At 41.6% G+C, this 25,411-nt stretch overlaps 2 protein-coding genes across 6 annotated transcripts; one reads left to right on the top strand and one right to left on the bottom strand.

Moving 5' to 3' along the window:
- Positions 1-2,715: 2,715 nt before the first annotated feature.
- On the top strand, positions 2,716-9,843 carry LOC103183729 (heterogeneous nuclear ribonucleoprotein D-like). Of its 4 annotated transcripts, none has more exons than XM_042339885.1 (9): positions 2,716-2,750; positions 3,814-3,982; positions 5,577-5,735; positions 6,450-6,581; positions 6,665-6,790; positions 6,875-7,048; positions 7,368-7,462; positions 8,976-9,062; positions 9,507-9,843. In XM_042339885.1, the coding sequence occupies exons 1-9, from the start codon at positions 2,731-2,733 to the stop codon at positions 9,520-9,522; spliced, it is 978 nt and encodes a 325-aa protein (XP_042195819.1). In that variant the 5' UTR covers positions 2,716-2,730; the 3' UTR covers positions 9,523-9,843. The 4 variants fall into 4 exon arrangements, with proteins under 4 accessions (XP_042195819.1, XP_042195817.1, XP_042195818.1 ...); XM_042339883.1 differs by having other exon boundaries at positions 2,716-2,954; XM_042339884.1 differs by lacking the exon at positions 8,976-9,062 and having other exon boundaries at positions 2,716-2,954.
- Positions 9,844-9,878: 35 nt separating this feature from the next.
- Positions 9,879-22,171, bottom strand: phykpl (5-phosphohydroxy-L-lysine phospho-lyase). Of its 2 annotated transcripts, XM_007901370.2 has the most exons (12): positions 21,694-22,171; positions 18,957-19,075; positions 16,956-17,115; positions 16,584-16,658; positions 15,759-15,846; positions 15,540-15,656; positions 14,508-14,590; positions 13,198-13,423; positions 11,532-11,686; positions 11,354-11,443; positions 11,036-11,166; positions 9,879-10,270 (listed from the first exon to the last, which is right to left on the bottom strand). In XM_007901370.2, exons 1-12 carry the CDS (start codon positions 21,750-21,752, stop codon positions 10,227-10,229), a joined length of 1,347 nt encoding a protein of 448 aa, XP_007899561.1. In that variant the 5' UTR covers positions 21,753-22,171; the 3' UTR covers positions 9,879-10,226. The 2 variants fall into 2 exon arrangements, with proteins under 2 accessions (XP_007899561.1, XP_007899560.1); XM_007901369.2 differs by lacking the exon at positions 21,694-22,171 and having other exon boundaries at positions 18,957-19,280.
- Positions 22,172-25,411: the final 3,240 nt, after the last annotated feature.

Genomic DNA, 25,411 nt, shown 5'->3' with positions numbered 1-25,411 from the left:
ATGTACCTTCGAGTAATGATATTTTCCAGTGCTTTTTATCTTAAAGGAGATAGCACCCAATACCAGAATAGACCAAGGGTAATAGTATCTGCGGGCTGTTTGAGGTTAGGACAAGGTGCCAAATCTGCAACACCTCAAGTGTCACAACGTGATCAACTTAAAAGTCGGGGAAGTGTCTCGAATGGTGCTATTTTTTAATTTAAAAAAGTATTATATTCTGAATGAAAATCCTGCTTCTTAAAGTGAAGGTTTTAAATTACTAGTATTAATGTATCCTGATCAAATCAGATCTCCTAACTTTAAAGGAAATGAACATATTATAATCCATGTATCTGCCAAATGCAAAATTATTGTTATTTGGTAAAAGTGAAAGGATGTTTGGGTGTTGGGAAATTTACGTTGTATTAAATGACCTTGTGATACCCATGATACCCAAAGCCATTCTGAGGGCAATATTGCAATAGATTTCAATGTGGATTGTCGTTTTGGGTTATACACTTGGCTTTATCAACTAGAGGTTTTATCCAACTTTAATATAGTTACCTAAATATTAATATTCTTGCCCCTCTGCTGGAGGAATCTTGCTGGGACAATGTCAGCTCTCCAGTAATTCACTCAATTACACATTCTTCATATCAGACTTCAATCAGTAAGTGTCGGCTACTTATTTATGGAATACATCTCAGCTGAGTTTGAGTTGGTTCCTGCCCAACACTTCCAAAGGTAGACTTTTGGTGGCGGGTGGTTAGCAGTCTCCCAGAGAAAAATACAGTCAACCACTTCTTGACAGTTTGTGGAATGATGCTATGAACAAATACAGTGCTATGTTTTCCTACAATTGCACTGGCACTACACTTTACAGTAAATATTGAATGCAAGTACTGTAGTATTATTATTTCTAGTGACTAGAGGTCATTAATTTAACAAAGGCGCAAAGGGAGGAGATCAGGAGGATTTTATTTGCAGTTGTTAAGATGTCAGATACCTTGTTGGGTACCATGGTTGAAGCAGAATCCATATAATAATAATTCTTACATTTAATATAGTGCCTTATCGCCTTCAATTTTTTAAATAATTTGAAGGGATTATTACCCATGGAAAAGCAATCCGCCAAATGACTAATAACCAGGTTCCTACTTACTGCGAGGTAAACAGTGGTGTGTGGAGTAAGGAAACATGCCCAATTTTTTGCCCTCACCGAGAATTGAACCTAGATCCTCTCGCTTGCAAGACGAGTGATCTAACCACTAAGCTACAGGACTCCACAGATTGTCTTTTAAGAGAAAAATAGACGGATTCTGTATTTAAGACAGTAATTCGTGGATATGAGGAAATAACAGCTAAATGGGCCTTAATGGATTTCTCTTCCAAGGAGCTGGAATTAGATCAATTCCTATGTTTCTATATTATCTCACCCCAAGGGTGATTCTTGTATTTGGTCATCAACAGACTATTTGACTGGGAAAGAGGGAAGATGACTTGTGTAATGTCTTGGTCTGATGTCTAATTTCTAGCATCCGGATCACTCCCTCGCGTGAAGGGCGCTATATACAGTAAATATTGAATGCAATAAATTGTTGTTGTTGTTTATCCTGACCCCTCGCTCGGGCCCGAAACTCTGACTGTCCAGCGCCTTGGGACGTCCTCCCCACTGTGAAAGGGCGACACAAGCGTCACGTTGTTGTTGGTGGCGGTGGTGCCACATTGGACGTGATCGGACCTGACTTTGGGGCGATTCATTTATTAAATCCAGAATATCCGGTTCAATCGGTTTCATATATATATATATATATACATACATACAATATATACAATTGCAATTTTATATTTCATAACTAACATTTATTGTGTGACAGTGACAGACGTTTCAGTATTAATCACTGGTATTCCAGGTGAGTGGGTGTCTGGAGGGCACCAGGAGAGAGAGAGAGAGAGAGAGGGACTCCCTCCGCCTTTTTTTTGAACAGTGGCACAGATTCGATATTGCACCCGATACGATATAACTTACTACCGATAGGGCGGGACATGTGGGGGTTTTTTTTTGATTGACAATATTTAGGCTTTTTTATTACCAACGTTGTTCGATACCGTTTCGGCCGCAAATTGTACGGTCGATCAATTCGCTGCGCGCGGTGCGCTGCCAAAGGGGCTTTGAGGCGTCTCGGAGACGCGATAAGATAACGGCGCTGTGCGCCCAACGCCGGGGATTTGCTGCTGATTGTGGGCATCACGGCGTTCCCACACCACCGGCCCCTGTGCTCAGTGCGTGTCCCATTGGCGAGGCCCGACTGATTGACAGCTGGAATGTGCCCTTCTGGGGCGGGGTCAGCCGGCGGCCTCCGACCCAATCAGAGGCCGGGATACTGAGCGCCTGGCCGGATCCAGCCCGTGGCGGGGCGGCTTGTTGGCCGGTGCCGGTCGGTATATAAAAGGCCACGCGCTGGCGGTACCGGAGTCCATTTTGAAGAGAAATCCCGGCCGGGGCCCCGCTTTGTGACTGACTGGAGCGAGAGCGCGAGGGAGACGCCGCCGCCTCTGCTTCACAAACAAACCCACCCACCCCACCGACCGATTGAAATCTTCCCGATCATTCGTTAAATTTTTATTATTTTTTTAAAAAAAAATCCCGATTTCTTTTCTTTTTTTAAAAAAAAACCCCCCTCAATCGCCCGCCCTCCCTCCACACGCGCTCTCTCTCTCTCTCCCTCTCTCTCTCCATCTCTCTCAAAAATGGCGGACGCCGAGCAAAAGTACGTGGACGGGCCCGAGAACGGTCACTTCGAAGACGACGGGGAGGAGGGCGGTCAGGGCCAGGGCCAGAGCCAGGGCCAGGCCGCGGGCGGGGACAGTGCGGCGGCGGCGGCGGCAGCGGCGGCGGACGGAGCCGAGCCCCAGCCCCAGGCCGAGGGCGAAGGCTCGAAGATTAACGCCAGTAAAAACGAAGAAGACGCGGGGTAAGAGGGCGGTGCGGGGCGGCGCGGGCTGGGTTTTGCCGCGCTTTGCTCCCAGGGCCCTCCCTCCCTCCCTCCGTCCCTCCCTCCCGCCCGCCCGCCCGCGCGAGGCCCCGCTCTGTCCTCTGAGGGGAGGTGGGGGCGGGCGGGAGGAAGGTGCGGTGGTGTGGGTGGGGGGTGTTGGCTTCTACTCGAGTTGGCTTGAAGCCGGGGGTGAAGTGGCCCCTTTTTAAAGGTCGGTGCATCGCGGCCACGCGCTGCGGCCGGTACCGTCCCTCACCGGCCCCGGGAGGGGGGGGGGAGGGGTGTGTGTGTGTGTCTCTCTCTCTCTATGCCCCACGTCTTTTCTCCCCCAAACCACACACCCACCGGGGGAGCAGCCGATCCCGATGTGATTTGTTTTGTTGTTGTTGTTGTTGTTGTGTGGGGGGTGGGGGCTTTTTTTTTAAAAAAAATATTTTTAATCGGGGGATAAAAAAAAGACGCGAGAATAAAACCGTCACGGATCGGATTGAGGTGTTCTCGTTCGCGCCATCGGGATCAACGGGGGGGGGGGGGGGGGGGTGGGTGGGTGTGGTGGGGGGAGGTGGGGGTGTGGGTGGGGGGGGGGACAGGTGGGGTGAGGGGGGGGGGTCTGGCTCGGCCCCGCCAATTGCTTGTTTGAAGCTCTCTCCACTTGACCGCCTTTCTTTGTTAACACACACACACACACACACTGCTGGTGAGTCTTTGTTGGCGCCATGTGCTTTGCAGACTGGGGTGGTGGGAGTGGGGGGGTATGAAACCCGCTAACAAAGACTCCTCTTCTTACCCCCCCACCACCACCACCAACTCTCCCCACTGTCTTTTTTTTTTGCCACAGGAAAATGTTTGTGGGAGGCCTGAGCTGGGACACCAGCAAAAAAGACCTGAAAGATTATTTCGCCAAATTCGGCGAAGTGGTGGACTGCACCATCAAGATGGATCCCGTGACCGGCAGATCCAGGGGGTTCGGGTTTATTCTCTTCAAGGAATCTGTGAGCGTCGACAAGGTGAGGAGGACCGAGAAGGGGGCCCTGAGCGGAAAATGAAAGCAGCGTTTCCTCTGAAACGGCAATTACATTGTCTCTTTATGGTGCAACTTTTTTTTAAAACGGGACAGCAGTTGAGTTACTTAGAACAGAAAAATTGCATCTAATTTGAATATAATCTACTACGTGGTAGCAATTTAGTAGATTAGTTTAGGAATTTAGTTGGGAATAGTGAAGTAGATCTACAAAACGTCCAATTTTATCTGCAAAGTTTTATGATGTGGCAATTGAGTTGAAAGGAAGCAATCGAAAGAGTGCAGGTATTGTTTTTACGATTCAGAAGTGAAACAGCAATGACATACGTTACAGTAATTGTTTTCTAGCTAATAGGTGGTGCAGTCATACATTGATAGGTAGTGTCTAGGCTTTTTGAGCCTACATTAGAGAATTTACTCGGGGCCATACTAAAACTTATCAAAATTAATGTTGATTGCTGTATGATGGCATCTAAAGTCATGCACCTGCACAGATAGGGTGGTGGTCAGCTGAGAGCAAGTGACTGACGTCTTGAGTTAGTTTTGAGTTTAAGATAAAAATATTTTATGTATATGCACACGTGTTAAATTAGTTCTAAACTAAAGCACTGCCATTTTACTATAGGAGTCTTAACTCTTGTGGAAGGAGAATGAGTAAGTAAGACAGTGATGGGGAAGGAGAAAATGATTTGGAAGCTAAGAAAAAAGATGGGGGTTGGGTGGAGGGTATGGTATCAACTTACAATTTTAAGCATGTCTTGCCCATGAATATTAGGCAGACGTCAGTGTTACTTGCTACTCATTTCAACAAGATTTATTGCAGAATCGTGTTAACATCTTGGGTTTCATTCCATTCACATATTTTGAGTCTTGAATTTTTAAATCTAGGGCTAAATTAGAAATAGCCTGCATATTGTCTTCTATCATGTTCATATCTAAGATAAGGATAAATGCTGACCCATTTCATTCCTGTGGAGTCCTGTAGCTCAGTGGTTAGAGCACTCGCTTTGCAAGTGCGAGACCTGAGTTCAATTCCAGGCAGAGGGCGAAACCTTGGGCAAGTTTCCTTACTCCACACAGAGCCCAATAATAATCCCTCCAAAACCAAAAACAATAATAAATTGGTCATTTTCAATCTATGACTGTTTGTGGGACATTGCTGTGCGCAATTGGCTGCCGCGTTCGCCCACAAATATACAGTCAATTCACTTTACAGTGTGTTCTATGAAGCGCTTTGGGACGTCCTCCCGACGTGAAAAGCGCTATATCAAATGCAAAGATTATTATTATTATTAATTAGGAACTGTTGTGTTGCTATGAATGTTTTTAACTGCAGGGGGAAATTAGAGCAGTGTATTCAGAAGGTAAACAACTTTCTTCAGAATTTAAGATTAGTGATAAATGTATAAAGTTCTTAACCTCCAATACAAAATTACAAATTTCAAAACATAATTTACCCAGGAAGCCTCAAAATACGAGCATTTATAGCATCAAATTAAAGTTAAATATCAAGCCTGAATTTTTAAATTGGACCTCAGTCTGTCCTGTGCAGACTTCTTACATGATTTTCTTGTTTGTAGGTTTTGGAACAAAAAGAGCATAAACTGGATGGAAGAGTCGTTGATCCTAAGAGAGCAATGGCAATGAAGAAAGAACCTGTAAAGAAAATTTTTGTTGGAGGTCTTCATCCTGACACTCCAGAGGACAAGATCCGAGAATACTTTGGAGCTTTTGGCGAGGTTGGTTTATTTTCAATGAGTGTACATTTACCTCCCCCCCCCCCCACCCCCCCCTCTAACTGGACTAATAACTGACATATATGCAAGTTTATTTTTGTGACTGTCATGGGCCCCAGGGATCTTTGTTTGATTCCAGCTATTCAAATTTACTGTTGCAGCACTTGGACAGCATTCTGAATTCCACTATAAGATCAAAGTTTCTGGATTAGTGGTAAAAATCTGATCCTGTAGATAATATTTGCTGTCTTTCACTTCTGGTCTTGTGACAAGGAGAATTAAGGGGGAAGATGGAGATAATCAATACCCAGAGTTCCTCCGAGCTCCTGATGTCCTTTGTTTTGGAATTCCAACTTGCCTTCTAAAAGGCTGTGATCCAGAGTGGTTACCAGCTAGTATTTCATCCTAATGTCACTAATCACGGCCTGTGGAGTGACTCAGATGGTGGTATAACTCATTTTGAAGCATGACTGTGAAGTTCGATGGTCATCAATGGAGCTGGCTCTAAGGAAATTATAGTAGCTAAACATGGAGGTGCTGCTGGGTGAATAACACTCTGTCATGTACAATGTACAGTAGTACTCAGACAAATTAAAATGGAAGGCTGCTGCTGCATGAGCTGTTAATATGCTGAGGGTTAGTACTGTGAAAGGTTTTTTGTATGCATTTGGTTTAATAAAGTGCCCGACTCAGTGTCTTGATTTTATTTTTGTTCAGGTGGAATCAATTGAACTGCCCATGGACAGCAAGACCAACAAGAGGAGAGGATTCTGTTTTATCTCATTTAAAGACGAAGAGCCAGTGAAGAAGATTCTGGAGAAGAAATACCATGATGTTGGAACCAGCAAGGTAGCAGTCACACAATGTTTGCGTTGGAAACTGTTTATTCTTTAAACTGTATTTGTTGACATTTTTTCTTGTGTTTTTAATAGTGTGAAATCAAGGTTGCCCAACCTAAGGAAGTCTATCAGCAGCAACAGCAATGGGGAGGCCGAGGTTCCTTCACAGGAAGGGGCAGTGGACGTGGACGTGGAGGAGGAAGTGGGGAAGTAGTGGTGGTAAGTTATTGCATACTCCATTTACTAATGTAGGAATAAAAAGGCATGTTTAATAGTGCCTAATTATTCACTTTTTAATTCAAGGTCAAAGTCAGAACTGGAATCAAGGATACAGCAGTAGCTACTGGAATCCAGGCTATGGCAGCAGCTATGGTTACAGTGGTCAGGGTGGCTATGGTGCCTATGGCGGCTATGATTATACTGGCTATAACTACAATAGTGGTTACTATGGTGGATATGGACAAGGATATGACTACAGTAAGTATGTGCTAGAATGATTGTCCTATTGTGAATCCCACAGGGCCTAAACACTGAGCATGCTAAAGCTCTGTGCATGCTGATTCAGAATTAACATTTCATATGTTTTGAAGAATGGGAGTGATTTACTTTAACATTTAAGTAAAATTAACCCTGTGCACTCTAGTAGACTTCATCTACATACATGGGATTATTAGGTGATCTCAATTAGAGATGCACATTCATTTTGGTACTCTCTTGCACCTCACTTAAGTTGGCCTTTTTCCCCCCAAAACTTGCCAGAGAGCAGCGAGTTAACTATATGTTTGTTCTCATTCAGATCAGAGTAATGGTAACTACGGAAAAGCTTCAAGACGTGGTGGGGCGGGTCACCAGGGTGGTTACAAACCATATTAAAATGGACTGTGAATGCAGGTATGTCATTTCCAGTAATTATATACAATTCATCATAAATTACAGAATAGGTATTAAAAATGTGCGTCCTTTTGGATGGCCCACTTATACAGCAAATGTAATTGGACTGGAAATGAATCCATACGCACAGTCCTTTCAAATGTGTACATTACTGTTAGATGATGAGGTTGTGTCATGTTAACAAATCTAATGAAGCTACATTCCACATGGAATACATAGCAAATGTCTGCTAATCTGCCATTATTTGGTTAGATTGACATGAAAAGGCAACATTTGCACAAGGAATTCACACTGCTTAGTAACCCAAGCCCAATGCCATATTATTTAATACTTAGGATGTGAATGGAGGTACATATTAATTGAATGATGTAGGCAATATAGGGATTGGGTTAGAATCCAAACTGTTCCCATTGCTTGCTGCCTGCCAATTTCAGGTAGAACTCTGCTTAATAACTTGTTCTTGTAATGAAGGAAAGCAGCTTTAAGATGACTCCTATCAATGTCATAAATAAATAGGCTGGAGCCTATTTTTTCATGTGGTTATATTGGAATCAAAAAATTTCTTCCCAAATAGAAAGCTTGCCTTCTCTGTGCAGTGTAAACTTATGGTTCAGTACAACACTTGATGCAGTTAAATGTTTTATTTTAATCCTATTATTTCACTGGTCTGTTTTTCTACTAACTGTCTTGGATAATAGTTTGATAATTTGGGAGACGGTTGAGGAGTCTTGTCCAATTAAAGGGTATATTTTATATTTTATGTTCTTACAAAACTAATAGGCCATGTTAAACTTAGTTATGTAAAATGGTGGAGTTAAACTGATTCGAGGTTTGGAAATGATTTTTGTGTGATGGGTTTAGGTGGTCTTCATCAAATTCTCATCTCACTTGTGGGGAATTTGTTTGAGTGCAGTAGTGTGCTTATGCAATTGGATTTGTGTAATCTGGAGCATTGAAATGTTGTATTCTAATAGTTTAAAAGTGACTTAAGATTGTCCACATAGCCATTCTTCCCAGAACTTAGTGATGCATGTCGAGGTCTGTTTTTTTGCTTCACTCTGGGAGCCAGTCATGTGCTGCCATGGAGTAATGGAACGATATTTGAGTTTCAATGAAGGTTGATCCTATTTTTGGTTGACAATACACAGATGGAGAATGTAAGCCCACTTTCTCCCACTTATTGAGAGATTTTCAAGTCAGATGCAGTAGCTTTAAACATTGCCCAGACTGGCTCAACTTAGCATTGGGCTGAATTTTTGTTTTGCTTTTATGTAATTTCCGGATAAGACTCCTGAAAATGAAATTATTATGAAAAATGGTATTTGAAGTGTTCCAAATGGACCACAATATTTTAACCGAATGTTGAATTGAAACGTTTTTAACAGTCTGATTACACAAATGTTTGTTCTCCAAGTATTCCTTTGAGATTTTAAAAGTATACTGATTTACTGAGGTACAAATAAAGGGCAAATTTGTTGAAATCTGACTGTTCCTTATTTGTGCCATCTGGCAGGAACCTCTTGCAGGCCATTCCCCCTGAACTACACTTGGGCCCGCACATTGCACACGAGATGGTTGTGCTCTCGCATGCTGCACTGTGGTATGGTCTTTTCCAACCTGGTGTCAAAATAATGCAAATGTAGTGCTAACTATTCTAGCAGGTCCTGTAATGGTTAACTTAGACCAAGTTTCAATATTTGCCATTCACCGAACTTTGCTGTTAAAACATTTTTAAACTAGACTTTTGTAGCTTGCTTTTAAACTTCTGGAGTAATTTGTGTTGTAGAAACTTTAAGCATTTGCTTGTAGTTCAACAGCTCATGTATTGTGAACATGAATGCTGGCCAACAGTTGTGTAGCTTATTAGGATTTTTTGGGGAAAAGTTTTTAAATTAGGTTGATAAAATGTTGCAGTCATTTTGTCTAAATAATACTGACCAAATATGGGTATTGATTAAAAGTAATGCTTAATGTCAGCACTTGTAACTTCATGCTGTTGCTATTTTTTGAGGCAACTAATATTTTACTTTTTTTATTTTTTTAGGTCATCGGCTTGGTAAAAACTTTCATGGGTCCTCTAAACGCAGCTGTGTTGCACTTAGGGACTAACATTTCTTTGGACTGTTGACTCTGGATTACTCCCCAAATGTACAGATTAAGTTTTAGGGAAGCCTATGTCACTTTTCCACTTTTTTTATTTTGTAGTCTGTCTGTGTCGTACATTTCCTGTGATGGAAGTGGTTTTTACCGTACTTTTTGGTACCTTATGGACTCTAATAATGTATAATGTAAGTTTGTATTTTGCATAATTACTGGATTTGCAGCAATGACTTGGTTATTGGAGCTGTCCGAGTTCTTGAAATAAAAGTTCCTTTTGTGTATTCTGTGTTGAATGAATTCTGTTGGCATTTAAGATTTCACAAATCATCTTTTGTTATTAGACCAAAAAGGGGTTGTCACTGCAAATGTGTATAAATTAAAAATAAGACCAGAAAGATTAATATGTACTATTGTGTTGGTGTCTTAATATAGTTGGTTAGGTTATTTGGGCATTAAGTTTGCATTTTTAACTGCTTTAAATGCCCTTTTTTAAGAAAAGAGAAAGGTTTAAAATTCCCCCACCTACATTATTGTGAATCCTATTTTATATACAAACAAGCACAAGTGTATGGAAAGACAAATGGGTACACAAGCTTTAAAACAATTATTCAAAGACTCAATTGTGTAACTAACCCATTGTCAGAGCAGCTTGCAATTTATATTTTCATTCAGGCTGGAGGCTTGACGTTTGATTACATCCTGACTGACCTGGAGGAATAAGGGAAAACATCTTTTTAAGTCTGGCAGTTGTGCAATTAGTGTTCAATTATTATTCCCTCATTATTGATTTAATGTAATGCAGTAAAATGTGTGCTGCTCATCCATCCGCTTCATTTATAATTCACATCCTAAAATGTGATTACTTCCTTAATTACTGTAGTTAACTAAACCGTTTTAAATGGAGATTTATACGTATAAGGCAACCATTAGGCACTTTTGTTCCAAATGAACTCGATAGGTATTCCACCAACATTTTTGAGTTGCAAAATGCAGCATTTGAGNAAAAAGGTCTAACACTGGAGCAGTGTTGGGTAAGGATCTTTCCTCTAGCACTCTGCAGCATACAGGGGGCAAGATGTCAAGCTTAATGCATTTAACATGAGTATTTTCACCTCTGTCCCAACACAATGGATGATCCCAGAAGGTGTCAGATTTTTCCGGCTCCTGTTTTTGTTTAGTTGCAATACAATTTCTCGGGTAGCTCCGTTGGCTGCCAGAGAACCCTTTGGTCCCTCATCTTAAGGGGCAATCGCATTAGTCGAGAATGCAAATACAAACCAAGTTATGCAACCATAAGGGGCAACACTGCTAAGGCCTGTACTGATAAAACAATAACAAATTCAAAAATGCTGAGGCTAACTTGAATTATTTTCATACCCTGAAAAGTTATATTGCAAAGATTTCCCTGTGTGGGTTACAACTTAAATAGTAGTAACTGCCTCCCCCACAGATTTTCTTTCCCCCCCAACTTACCAGAAAGTATTTTATCTATCTTGTTGACCACAAACTTGGCATTTTCCATGGTGAAGCACATTGGGGGCTTGAATTTGATGACATTTCGGTCTGGCCCGTCTGTCGAAATCAAGATGAATTCTTCCTTCATCCTAAACAGTGGAGTACCATCAAATGAAATCTAGTTCACCTTCTACCATCCTGGCAGTTGCTTTACTTGTGTCCCACACTATACTATGTAATACTTATACTGCATTGGGTTGAGACATATTGCCCAAATAGCAATTTAAAAAAAAGCTTTGTACACCTGAAAAATCTTCACAAATATGATATTCATACCTTTCAACTAAATTCTTCGCCACTTCTGGAGCAGGTGTTCTCTCCTGTCGATCATTTACCAACTCGACTCCAATAAATAGGCCAGCCCCCCTTTGGGTACAAAATAAAAGAAGTGGTCTGAGGTAATGGCGGCAAGGAAATCAAAAGTATCTTAACACTGATCAGATCATTCCAATACCTGACATCACCGATGGCTGGGTGTTTGGCTTTCAGTTCATTCAACAAGGACATTAAGTAGGTACCAACACGTAAGGCATTTCCTCTTAGATCTTCCTTTTCAATGACATCCAACACTGCCAGGCCTATTGCACAGGATACAGGATTCCCTCCAAACTAATCACAGCAATGACAATCCAGTTAGAGTGCGAGAGAGAAAAACATCATTTCCCAGTGTGTGTCCTTTCACCTCAATGATCAAACAACAAGATTCATATTTTTTGAAATGAGCGTCAACTAAGGTGTCTGAACATGCAGATACCTAACGGGGATAATACTTCCTTCAAAAAAAATCGCAATGGTCACCGAATTCACGACGGTTTGTGGGGACGCTGCTGTGCGCAATAATTGGCTGCTGTGTTTCGCCCACAAATTACACAGTCGATTCACTTTACGGTATATTTTGTGAAGCGCTTTGAGACGTGATAAGGCGCTGTATCAAATACACGGATTATTATTAGCACGCTCCAAAGTATCCAACCTAGAGTTGCATGTATCTCACCTACACGTAGAAATTCCCGTCTATTGGAACTAAATGTTCACTCCCACTTTCTAGTAAAAGGTAATGGATTACGATGAGGAGGGAGGCCTCAAGCAGATTTTTCCCTTTTCTAGTTCAGTTACCACAAGTCCCACTGTACTGCTAATGGTCGAGCTGAGATTAGGTAACTCCGTACAATTATGAGATCAAACGTGGGAGCTTCCCTGTACACAGGGCTGGGTATACCTCGGGCAGTAGGTTTGAGACTCTTAATTGGAAATTTTCATTAGCTGCAAATACCTAAATCGGGGTCACCTTAACTTCTGAGTTGCTTTTGTATTTAATGGAATTAAATTAACCCCCAGCTCGGGTGCCAAAGCCAGTATTTTAAGCGCCTTGGGATGTTCTCCTGACTCGAAAGGCGCTATTTAAATGTAAATTTGGATTGTATCGTAATAACAAATGAAAATATTAATGAATTCGGCCTCGCTCAGCTGGTAGCATTCTAGCCTCTGTGACCAGAAGCTGTGGGTTTGAGTGCATCGTCTCAGCTGTCAGTCAGCGTCTTGTAGTGATGTCGGAGATGCCATTCTTTGGAGGAGACATTATAATATAATCCTTGCATTTGATACGGTGCCTTATCACGTCTTCGAAACGTCTCAAAGCGCTTCACAGGATGTACTGTAAAGTGAACTGACTATGTTTTGGGAGTGAAACGCAGCAGCAGCACAGCACAGTCCCACAAACAGTCGTGGATTGATTGAGTGACCAAATTATTATTATTATTATTTTTTTGAAGGGTTTATTACCCCTAGAAAAACGATCCACCAATCGATTAACAACCACGTTCTTATAAGTCATTGCTTTAGGCATATTTAACTGCCCACATTTGCCTACAAATACAGTCACGATACTTAACATTAAAGTGTTTAAGTGCTTTAAAATGTTTTGACATGATAAGTCAATATATCAAAAGCATGGATTATTATTAATAATATAATATAAAAGCTATTATACTCTGGTCCTTATCCCATTATATGAATAAACATTTCAGTGACCTTTTGATTTTATAACCGAGCCATTTGTTTACAACTGAATTTACGTGATGTTTCATTTTCACTTGGATGGAGGGGATCAGATGACTTACTGTGTTAAAATGCTCCACTCCAGTTGCATCAAACACATTTGCAATTTCTTTTGTTGTAGCTACACAGGATAAAGGATGTCCGTTCCCAATGGGTTTTCCCATGGTGACAATATCTGGTACAAAATCATCTCCTTGCAGCTGGAATGCCCAGAAGCACTTGCCAACTCTCCCGAAACCAGTTTGAATTTCATCAGCAACAAATACTGCTCCAGCATCGTGAACGTGTCTGTAAAAAAAGGGATGCAACATTGTGGGGGTAAAATTTGCATTGTTATCTTTCAAACGTTTAAAAAAAGTAACAGCAATGTGGCCCAGAGACCTTTGACCGAGAGACCTTGGGCCTATCTCACTCGATTGAATAAACATCAATGTCTTTTTTCTCTTTCGAGGATGCGAGAGAAACGTCTTATAAAAAGAATCCAATGTGGTCTCTTAAAAATTACAAAATAAAACATAGCCGATCTTAAGGGTCCATAAAGATGGCCCGAGGAGACGAATTACCTGAAGAGGTGCGCTGCTACCTGGTGGGTTTACACAAAAGGTAAATGAAGAATACTGCAAGCGCGCCAGAAGTTGTTCGAAAGATGCCACTTTTCTCCCAATAGAGTGCACGCTGTCACTGAATTTTCTCCCCTTTTTTGATGAAGAAACACGGGTTGTGGTTTCACTTGCGCTGATCACCCGGCTGTAATCACTAGTGATGCGAGTTTGTGATTCAACTTTATCCCACCGTTTTACTACTAATAATATAATAGTCTTTGCATTTGAGGTAACACCTCATCACGTCTTCGAGACGTCTCGAGGCGCTTCACAGAATACACTGTAAAGTGAATTGACTGTATATTGTGGGAGAAACACGGCAGCCAATTGTGCACGGCAGCGTCCCACAAATAGTTGTGGATTCGGCGACCAAATTATCATATATAAATATTTTTCTGAAGGGATTATTGCCCCCGGAAAAGCGATCCGACAAACGATTAACAACTAGGTTCCTACTTACTGCTAAGTAAACTGGCGTATGTGTGGACTGAGGTAGCTTGCCAAACGTATTGCCCTGCCTGGGAATCGAACCCAGGCCCTCTCGCCTTTTCGAAGCAGTTGCCAATGATAGGGCACTAACGGCAGCACCGCCTGTTAAACGGGTGATCCGGATCTACATTTACATAAAAAGGCGCAGATTTTATTTGCAAACAATTGCACTGAGACATTAATTCTGATCCAAAGATGTCGTGGATAATGGGAATTAATGTGACTGGAATGAACCGCTTATGTTCAGCTTATGTTCAGAGAAGAAATACAAGTATACGTACTCCAAAACCTTCTGGAAATAGCCTGCTGGTGGGATAATTTGGCCAGCAACACTTGGCAACGATTCAACGAAAAATGCAGCAACCTGAATAAAGAAAGACGAGGATCTAGGGAGTTGCTGGGAATTGTGAGAATCCACTTCAGATCTCCCCCAATGTGACAAAAATAAAATATGCAGATACAGAAATGACATACTGCGATTGGAGTTGGTTTAAAAATCCCAAAGTTTGCCACTATCCTTAATAGGCAATTTGGTAAATGTGTGAGAAGGCAGCGCAACCGCACACAGGTAAGAGAATGATTTGCGTTTAGCTTGGGTGACAGTAAGGTACAATTAGTAATTGAGGTAGAATCAGTGTCGATGGGTTAAGTTAAGAATGAAACTCTGAAGTATTCTTGCTCCCAATAGCTGGTTACTGACCTCTGCTGTTGTGCTGTATTATCCAGACCTGCCCTTGAGACAGTTACTTGAATGAGATCCGAAAACATTGGTCTCTTTAATTTCCCTCAACAACAACAAGATAGAGGGAGAGTGTCCGGACGTAAGTAACGGCTGAAAGTTCGGCCGCCGATGGAGGATCGCAGCTGTGACTGAAAGGACTTGAGCAGTATTTACAGACAACAAAAGGAATGGGTTCGTGTGGTATATGCTGACATCTGACATTTTACCCGTATAATTTGTGCTGATAATTGTACGGATTCTTGACCACAGCCCCGACCCAAGTCGGTATTTTTTACCCAAGTTACTTGTGTAAGTGAGGTTCAAGCCTGCGTAAGCAATTAAGTCTGGACGTCACCACAGCAAAGGGTCTTTGGAGCACTTCATTATTAAATAACATTTGGTTCGTTTTATGCACAAATAATAATATAACAATCCTTGCATTTGATAGAGCGCTTTTCACGTCTTCTCGACGTCTCAAAGCCCTTCACAGGATAGACTGTAAAGTGAATCGACCGTCTATTTGAGGGCGAAATGCTTCCGTGTTCTGAAAGGACAAGCATGTTCAGGGACGTGTTCAGATGCGTGTATTTACCTTTCGGTTTTTCTTTTCTGCTTCGTCAATTACAGCTTTCACTTCGTTGGCGTAAGCCGCGCCAGGGTCAGGGTGCTGCTCCCTGTACTTCCCGCGGTAGGTGTCTGGAATAGGGGCCTTTCAGGAAATGACGAGAAATGTTCAGCTGTGACTTGGAACCGTTCACGAAGCAATATTTCCCGCAAATTTTTACACGCGAAACAGCAAACGTCACCGTACCACATGGACCCATTCCTTCTGTGGTCTCAGGCTCTTGAATTTATAGGGACTGATATCGATCAATGAAGTCAGGTGTCCATGATAAGCGCTTTGAATACAAAAAAAGTTCATTATTGATAGTCACGTTAATTATTGAAATAAGACGAGGTTAGATATGTATATATATATATATATAGTAAATACAGAGGCTGAGTGTGTCAATTTACATCACATATTACTTCAGACTTGGAGGAAACTAAAATACAGCATCACTCATAAGAAACGGTCATACTCCAAGTAGGTTATGAATAATATTCAGTAAACCAGGATAAATTTAATTGACCTGATTTTGCTTTGACTTTACTCTTGCAGATGAAGTGATTTGAATCAAGCGATGAATTATATAAACTCCAAAGCAATAATTCAATCCTCGTCAGCTAAAGCTTGGTAATTAACAAACTTTTAAAAATGNTTTTTTCTCTCAAAACTCCTTTGAGATTGGATGAAGTATCTCTTATACTGGTGGCTTTCATATTTTAATACTTTCTCACCCTTCTCCGAGTGAAATCAGACTTAATTCCATTGTCAGAAATTGGTAGATTCAACGCCTTCAGGATTTCTCTTTAAATCAGCAGCAGAATTAAATTAATTTCACGTTGGTTTCAACAGCCAGAAGTACAAACAATGTTAATGTATAATTTCTAACTGAAAGACTCTGTGGCCATTTGATATAGCGCCTTATTGCGTCTTCAAGACGTCGCAAAGCGCTTCACAGAATATACCGTAAAGGGAATTGACTGTATATTTATATAGATATCCACATACCATTTATTCATTGCAACTTACTTTTCTAGAACAACAATATCTTGGTGCCGGGTGTATTGCTGTGCTAACCGAACAGCAAGATCATTTGCCTCGGAGCTGAAAAGAGTTTCAAAGGATGGTAATTTAGTTCCAAATAACTTTTTTTTTAACACACTTTTTAAAAAAATTGACGGAAAACCTTCTCGAAACCTTTTCTTTTTAAAGAAAGCTTTTTTTTTTTCATTCTGCCCTGGAGAAAGCTTAAGGCTTATTCGGTATCTGAAGGAAATCAAATTTATCTCATTTAAAGTGGCAAAAACATCTTTCGTAATAATCTCTATCCTTTGAAAATCATTAATCATATTTTTAGGTGATTTTATTTTTTTAAAAAAAAATTGGGACTGATTTCATTACCCAGAGTTGACAAAATAAAAGGTGGAGAGTTCTGGTGGCAGCGTCTCTGACAATCTGTTGGCGTAGTGCGTTATATGGTCGTGTAGAAACCGTGTGTTTATGTTCAGCAATGCCATTTGGTCAGATCCAGCTTTGACGACATCTGGGTGACAATATCCGACTGCAGAGCGAAAGCAAGACATTGAGGTTTGGCACACGGCTTCATAATCTAACCGAGCGGGTGAGCTTTCAGCGGAATGAACAGTCATTTATTTCACTGCTCACAATTAAATCGGACCTTACAATAATCCTCCCATTCGATACGGCGCCTTATCGCGTTTTCTGAGGCGTCTCAAAAGCGCTTCACGGAGTACGCTGTAAAGCGGAGTGACTGTATTTTGTAACCGGATACGAGAGAGAATACGGAAGCCCGGTTGCGCCCACCAGCGTCCCCACAAGCGGACGTGCATCGGGTGACCAAATTATTATTTTAAATTTTTTTTTGAAAAGGGGCCATTACTCCCGGGAAAGCGATCCGCGAATCGACTGGCGACCGGGTTCCTGCTTCATTGCTGGGTGAACAATTCCACCCCCCAAAATGGAATTGTTTGGAGAAATACACATATTTCTTTCTTCCCCTTGCACTCTATAAGGAGACAGCAGATGGCAACCTTGTGTTGTTAGATCAATTCCGTCTATTTCACTCGAGGACTGTGTTCAGACGAATTGCTGATTTGTTCCGGGGTTCGCATCCTAACCTAATATTCCCATGTGCTTCCCCAGGCTCGAGAAGACAGTAACTTTTCACTCCCTTTCCCGGAGCGGGAAGTGGAGAACTTGCATTCTCGGCCAAAATCTCTCGAAGGAACAGTCCTGGATGAGGGTGAATTTCCTACAGTTGAATGTGAACAAGACTGAGGCCCTCCTGATCGGCTCGTGCCAGCGCCTCAGCACCTCAGTCTCTGGCACCATCAACCTGGTTGCACACCACAACTCACCAGCCAGTCAGGAACTTGGGGGTCTTGTTCGACCCTCAACTGTCTTTTCTCCCCACATTCAAGTCATGACCCACTCTGCCTTCCCTCACCTCCGTAACATTGTCCGTCTCTGCCACTACCTCACCCCTCAGGCGCTGAAACTCTTATTCATGCCTTCATCATCTCCAGGCTCGACTATGCAAACGCCCTGCTTGTCGGCCTTCCCAACTCCTCCCTCCACAGGCTGCAGATAATCCAGAACTCTGCAGCCCGTGTCCTCTCCCACACCAAACTCCGTGACCCCGTCTCCCCCACTCTCACCTGACTCCATTGGCTCCCTATCATTCAGAGGATCCAGTTCAAGATCCTGTTCCTCACATACAAAGCCCTCCATGGCCTCGCCCCACCCTACCTCTGCGACCTCCTAACCCCCTACCAACCTGCCCTTTCCCTCCGCTCAGCCGGCTCTGGCTGCTCCACGTCCCTCGACCCACCCACCCCACCATTGGCGGGAGAGCCTTCAGCCACTCTGCCCCCAACCTCTGGAATTCCATCCCCCAGTCACTCATCCTCGTCCCCTCCTTCAAGTCCTGCCTCAAGACCCTCCTCTTCGACCATACCATCGGTCACCCCCCTTCCCCCCTCCCCCCCTGACCCCAGCTCGGGTCTGAAATGCTGTCACTGTCCAGCGCCTTGGGACGTCCTCCCGACGTGAAAGGCGCTATACACATGTAATCCTGCTGCCGTTGTATATTTTGTGGGCGAAACGCGGCAGCCAATTGTGCACAGCAGTGTCTCCACAAACAGTTGCGGATTGAGTGCTCAGTGTTATATTTTGCAAATTTGTGGGCGATCTTCCATTTTAAGACCGAATGGTCCTACTGGGTGTGAGAATGGTGCAAGTTCAGGCCTTAGATTTGCACCAGGCACGGCTGTTGTACACGTGCAACATACAACAAATTATATTTATCCTCCTTTAAGAGTCGAGGTCCAAGCATTTAAACTCTGGTTGTGTGCATTTTCTCAGTTTTAATAATCTCCTTACCGTGAGCCACATTATTGATACAGTCCAGGTACGCCCTTTCCTTTTCATCGTACGCATACTGGCCCTGAGCTCTGACAATTTTGATAGGATCCTCCGGGAAAAACAGCCGACAAGATGCTCTGTGAATAAAAATGCACAGAACACAATGAGTTCTGATGTGCCTTAAATACCATGTGTTAGATATATTATTAATAATTGCAACGCGGAGTACTGCTGCAAGGTGGTCATCAGTCATCGCAGATCTATGTTTTGATTTATTGATTTTCATCACAGAAGATGTCTCCTCGCATATGTATGTTGATCCAAACTGCACAAGCATCCTCCAGGCTTGAGCCTCTATTTTTTGAAAGGTATATTCATTAAGAGAGGCGTAAAAACTGGGAAGCGGCACTGATTTGAATTGCTCCGCAAGCAATGGATCACATTGCAGGTCAATAAGCTCGAGCTGGAGGTCAAATGGGGCTTTGTCAACATCAAATGAGAAAGGTGAAGACAGGTCATTTTTGATCAAATTGAAATCCTGGAATCAGCGAGAAAATTCGGTATGTAAGTCAAGTAGTGACGAGGTATACTTTTTAAGGCTTTGATCGCAAACAGTAATCTGCTGCACAGTTGGAAAGTAGACGAAGAGCCTGTTTTCTATCTGATGCGATAAAATAAATAATTTTGTATAAATGACTTGACACTGCAATACAAATCGTGCACAAAGCTCCGCTTCCGTTACCGTTTTGAATTCAGTTCATTCACGTGGCCCACGATATCAACGGCAAATGCGAAATCTGAGCCAATGCGCATCATTCAGCCGCGGGAAATCCCAATCGTTTTGTTTCATGCCCAAAAATCAATCAATCTCTTCTCAAGACCTTTCCTAAACTAAGCCGTCTTACATTTGTGTGATACAGAACATCCGTGTGCTCGGATTCCAATTCCTCAAGCAGAGTTACACATTGCCTGTGGTTTAATCCTCTTGCTCGAATATAGTTGACCACTTTCGTAACTCTGTCCGTGACATTGCTTAGCTTTAGAACACTCTTACAGAGGACCTCTTGGCGGATAATGCAGTGTAGAAAAACACTATTCTGTTCTGGATTTGTTTCTTTGACTTGATCTTGAATTCTTTTCAGTAACCCAACATTTTTGCCTGTCAGATTTGGGCTTCCATCGGTGGTCACGTTCACCAATTGTTTCCACTCCACTCCTAATTTTAAGATACACTTATTTACTGCCTCCAAAAAGTCTTCTCCAGTTGTTGTATCTTTCGTTGACTGCGTTGATGCCAGTTCTGCTGTGAGCTCAAAATGTTTGGTGATACCTCGAATAAAAATGATCAACTGGGCTGTGTCTTTGACATCACAACTCTCATCGAGTGCCAGTGAAAAACATGCAAGACTTTGTTTTGTAACTGCAGATCCAGATTCGCAGAGACATCCTCGACTGTTCTCGAGCTGTTTTTTCTTGACTGAACATAAAATCGAGGCGGAACCAACCAGACATTCCTTCAGAGAATGGTTTGTTGTTCTTGCCGTTTTGTGTGCAATCACGTAACTCCCTCTTGTAATCTCATCCTGGGATGCAAATTGTTTTGTGAAAATGCTTTGCCCTCTCTGCATTCGAACAAGCATCTCGTCAGCTTTCTTTCCTTTTTCTTCGGCAGAAACGTTCTTATATTTGCAAGCGTGTTTGCTCTCAAAATGGCGATTCAAGTTGTAGTCTTGGAGCACTGCCACACTTGCTTTGCAAGTTAAGCACACGGCTCTTCCACCCACACCGGTAAAAAAAAATATTTAGAAGTCCATTCTTTGTTGAATATTCGGTTCTTCAGGATCCACTTTCCGCTTCTTTGATGAACTCATTTCGAATTAACGTCCTCTTCAGTGAAAAGTATCGCCGCGGTGGCCGCACTCGCACGTGTTGGAAAAATTTGCCGATCCGTACATTTCTGACGTCAGCCGATTCAACACTGAAGGGACCGTGCGCACAACTAAAGCCGTGTGATTGGCTGATGTTCCCCGTCTGATTCAAGTGCCAAATTTGTGGAGAAAAAAAACTAATGCCTTTAGCAATTAACCATCGACCCTGTGACAAAAATAAGAAATGTAAGGGACGCATTTAAAACTGATGCTTTTTTTTGTGACTGAACGAACTGTAATTTTTTCTATTGCTAGACACAGTGACGGGCCGAATAGAATCATTTGGTGGGCTGTCTCTTGCCCAGTCCTTGGTCTAACAGGTGCTCCCCATAATGTAATTAAACCATGAGAGCAACTCCCAAGAGTTCTCTAGTTCTTTATCTTGTTAATTACATGATTGAGGGCCGCCCCTGTACTTCCCTCTCTACACGGGGTTCACAGAACGTTTTACTCCAATGTTAAACGTTTTTTGCCCACAAAATATACAGTCACTACACTTTACAGCGTATCCCGTGAAGCGCTTTGAGACATCTCGAAGGCGCGATAAGGCCCTGTCTCAAGTGCAAGGATCATTATCAATATTATTATGTTAACATATTATTTTAGTATTAACTTGTACATTCTTCATACTGTATTTTACTTATAATATTTTATACAACTAACAGGGGGGGGGGGGGGGGGGGCGGGGAGGTCAGATGGGTTGAAGGGCCTTCTTTATCCGAACCGAACTTGTAATTTTGTAATTGAACTCTTACCGGAAATGAAGTATGAAACGTACCAGAGACTAGAACACGTTCACCTGCTTCGACGAGGAGGACGGTACTTACGCAATTCTTTTCTGGCGAAGGTTAAACGTCTCCAGCTTAGTGTAGGGTGCACGATCCATGCTGTTTATGAGTCGTGAGCGTCGAGCAGGAAGAGGTCTCTGCAATTACAGGTCTGCGTGTCCCAACTGGCTTTGAGCATTCGCTCGTGTCCTCGGCAAACCCTGTGCTGACTGCTCCCGGCTCTCCCGGGTTCACACCGGTTGACTTACAAAATGGAAATTAAACACCGTTTGCACAGCTGCTGTGATTCAAGCCACACCCTATCTCCGAGCGTTACGTAATCCCGAAAAATGTCATTCTCCCCCCCAAAATAAGAAAGTGTTTACAGAAAACTGGGCAAATTGTACAAAGACTCTGGGAAGTGTAGGATTTCCTGCAATTAGATTGGATGTTTAAGTGCCGCTGAATTCTGGTTGTATTCTGCATTGTATCACAATTTCTATAGTTTGCTTAAAATCGTGTTACTCTCTATTAATAGCCAAAGACATGTTAAGAGTAGGTTTAGCACAAAGATTTAAACCAAAATCTTACTTTTAAGAATCGCAGCCGGTGCAAAAAGGGTGGGTTTACTCAAACAGATTGCAAAGACACTTTCAGTTAAGCAAATAGTGACAAAGGTCGTATGATGCAACAAAATGTACTTACTTACTCACTCAGCATTGAACAACGCTCTGTAATTGTTAATTCAACTGCAGGTATGACAAGACAGCTGTTCAATTTCCACTGGAATCAATCATGCAAATAAATCATGCAAATAAATCCAGTTAAATGTCAACATTAAGCCCCATAACTGTTTTTCTTTATTTAAATCGGGTTTACATAAATGCTGACTTTACATTTTAATGTAAATGTTAGAATACAATGTCCAAGTCTAAAATGTACACAACTGGCCAATTTCACTAAACAGTCGTCTCCAGAGAGTAGGCTATCAACAACAACAACAAATTACATTTGTATAGTGCCTTTCACGTCGGGAGGACGTCCCCAAAATACTGGAATGTAAAAAAAATATGTTTAATACTCAAAAGTCACTGATTGGAAGCAGAAAGCAGAACTGCGGTGTCTCTCTCCTAAGCCTCGCTTATTGTAGTACATTACTAGGTTCAAAGGCAGAAGACCCAAAAAGGCAATGGATTGTTTGCCAGAACACAACACTTAAGCTCCTCATGTAAAACATGGCAAAATGTTGACGCCTCTCTTTAGAATATAATCATGAATTGTGAAAAGTTCAAACATTTGCGGTAAACACAACCATAGTAAGAACGCAATAAAGGTTAACTACATCGACTAACTGATTTTAGATGTCACAAATATCAGTGCACAGTTCTTTATCAAAAAAAATTTTATTAATCGCTTAACTCACTGTATTAAACAGTTAAATCTGAAAACAGTACATTCTGAAATATATCAATGCATACGTACATACATACAGTTTAAGGCAAGTTCTAAAAGGCATGAAAGTTAATCTAAGTGATTAAAGTCAAGCCTAGTATTTCTTTAGTGGTTACAAAATCCATCTAGTTTTCATTCTAAGGAAATATATCACTCCTAAATCTCTTCAAAATACAAGTTTACAAAAATACCTTTATGCACTTTTTTGATCACAAGAATTCAGCGCCACATCATTTACCGCCACAAGCTCATGAGTTGGATGTCAATGAAATGTGTCCCCCATTGAATTTCCTTCGTGAGTTAACAATCTGACACACACAACAGATTTTTCGTCCTTATTCTGGTAAGTCTGAAACATTTGAAATCCAATTCTTAATATTATTTAGCCCTGAATTGAACAATAATGACTCAAAAATCATGCCAGATCGAGGAGCTAGATTTAAGAGTTGTCATCTTCAAACTGTGAGGCTGAAAACTCAAAATACAACACAGGATGTACACCAAATGTTCAATGCATCAGTGGGGTTTTATGGTGCAGGTTTGAATAAACAGCTACGTGATCTTTGGGTTAGACTAATTACAGCTTTGGCTTCAGTACGTATTCATTCTGAATTCAAATGACTGCATTAAATCAATTTCATTGGCCTCTTCTAATGACAATTACATACAGTTGGAAATCCTATGGAAATGAGACATTGAACTAAAAAGGGCCATAATGTCCACAGTTTATGGAAAGAGCACCCGATCAAGGACTCCACCGCTCCTACTCGATCTCCTGTGGAAATCTCCTTTTAAAAAAAACCCAAACACAATCCACAAAAGCCTCCGCAATATTCGTCCGTCCTCTTCTCCACGACTCCCTCCTGCTTTCCTGCTCCACAGACAATAACGTTAGCCCCCACAAGCCTGAGCAGCACAAACACCGTGTCCAGTAGCACACTGGTTTATCTCAGTCTGTGTCCATTGGTCCCTATATTTTGCAAAGCTTTTCTGTAATCAGATACTTATCCGTTTTGAGGCATTTCGTCAACACTGCAATTTACTGCTTCTACTGTTGCGTCTGTTCTACCTCTCAATTACAGTGTTGGGAAAAATCCATTTTGGTATCTAGTCCTGCGTTTTAAAATTAATGTTACTAACATGAGTTATGGCCATCGACGTCCTCGACACGTTTTTAACAGCCTGTTCTCCCAAATTGTTCTCTGATAAGGTTCAGCTTTACAGAGTGTCCCGATAACTTAGAAATCTTAAGTCCTTCACTCATTCTGGTTGCACTTGTCTGAATATGAAATATTGACCAATGATCTAAAGGTCAGTATAACTCCTATTGATTAAATATGGAAACTATATTCCGCACAGTGTTTCCTAAAGTTGCAACAGAACGTTGCATCCTGAAAAATGTAATTACCACCAACGTCTAAGAAACTAAGACGGTTGCGGATTTAGGATTCAATTGGTTGAAAAATGACAGCACAGTCATTATAATTACCCAACATTTACTGAAAAGAGATCAAAGTAAAAATATAGTCACTATTGTGCCTTGTTTAACCATGCCACCTGTGATGTGCTTTTCATACAAAGGAAAGCATTTGTTAAAACCATCAGGACGGATAAAAAAAATGCTAAAAATTGTAATTTACTTAAGGTTATAAATTAAAACTTAGAAAAGGAAAAGTAACTCTTTTCATTTTTAAAAAGACTTTCAAAATAAATAGAAGGCTAATCTAATAAAACAGAGTATTTTAACCTTTCTTATGCATAAAATAATAATAATAATCCTTGCATTTGATATAGCGCCTTATCACGTCGTTGAGACATCTCAAAACACGACACAGAATCTACTGTAAAGTGGAGTGACTGTGTATTTTGTGGGGGAAATGCAGCAGCCAATTGCACACAGCAGCATCCCACAAACAGTTGTGGATTGACGTGACCAATTTATTATTATTATTATTATAACACCATATAACCAAAGCAAAAGGGTAATTTTTTTTGCAAAAAGTCTTGTTATGTTGTATGCGACTACGGGTAATGTTTGTGTGACCCACTGTTGTCATCTTGACATTGAGAACGTAGCCCAAAGATAATTCTTAAGATTGCAAAATGCCTTTTAAACAAAGGTTCTTCCAACGTACGTGTAAATAAAAGCTCAATCTTCCCGGTAGACGACACATTTATGTCAGGTGGGTCTGCCTCTCTCTCCCTAAAAACCATCAACACCTGTAAAACAATCTATTCAGTTTTTGCAAAATGTTTTAAACTGCAGATACAGTATTTAGACGATGGCAAATAATTCTAATGCTCACACCATGACAGTATCCAACTG

Source organism: Callorhinchus milii, unplaced genomic scaffold (assembly GCF_018977255.1).
Source record: "Callorhinchus milii isolate IMCB2004 unplaced genomic scaffold, IMCB_Cmil_1.0 Scaffold13, whole genome shotgun sequence".
Taxonomy (NCBI): Eukaryota; Metazoa; Chordata; class Chondrichthyes; order Chimaeriformes; family Callorhinchidae; genus Callorhinchus; species Callorhinchus milii.
This window is presented reverse-complemented; position numbering and strand designations above follow the sequence as displayed.

Coding starts and splice junctions, on each gene's coding strand:
- LOC103183729 (XM_042339883.1), top strand. CDS start 2,731: ATGGCGGACGCCGAGCAAAAGTACGTGGACGGGCCCGAGAACGGTCAC. Junction 3,983..5,576: donor AATCTGTGAGCGTCGACAAG/GTGAGGAGGACC, acceptor TCTTGTTTGTAG/GTTTTGGAACAAAAAGAGCA. Junction 6,582..6,664: donor ATGATGTTGGAACCAGCAAG/GTAGCAGTCACA, acceptor TGTTTTTAATAG/TGTGAAATCAAGGTTGCCCA.
- phykpl (XM_007901369.2), bottom strand. CDS start 19,275: ATGCTTGTGCAGTTTGGATCAACATACATATGCGAGGAGACATCTTCT. Junction 17,116..18,956: donor TATCAATAATGTGGCTCACG/GTAAGGAGATTA, acceptor TTCGCTCTGCAG/TCGGATATTGTCACCCAGAT. Junction 16,659..16,955: donor TTTTATTTTGTCAACTCTGG/GTAATGAAATCA, acceptor AACTCTTTTCAG/CTCCGAGGCAAATGATCTTG.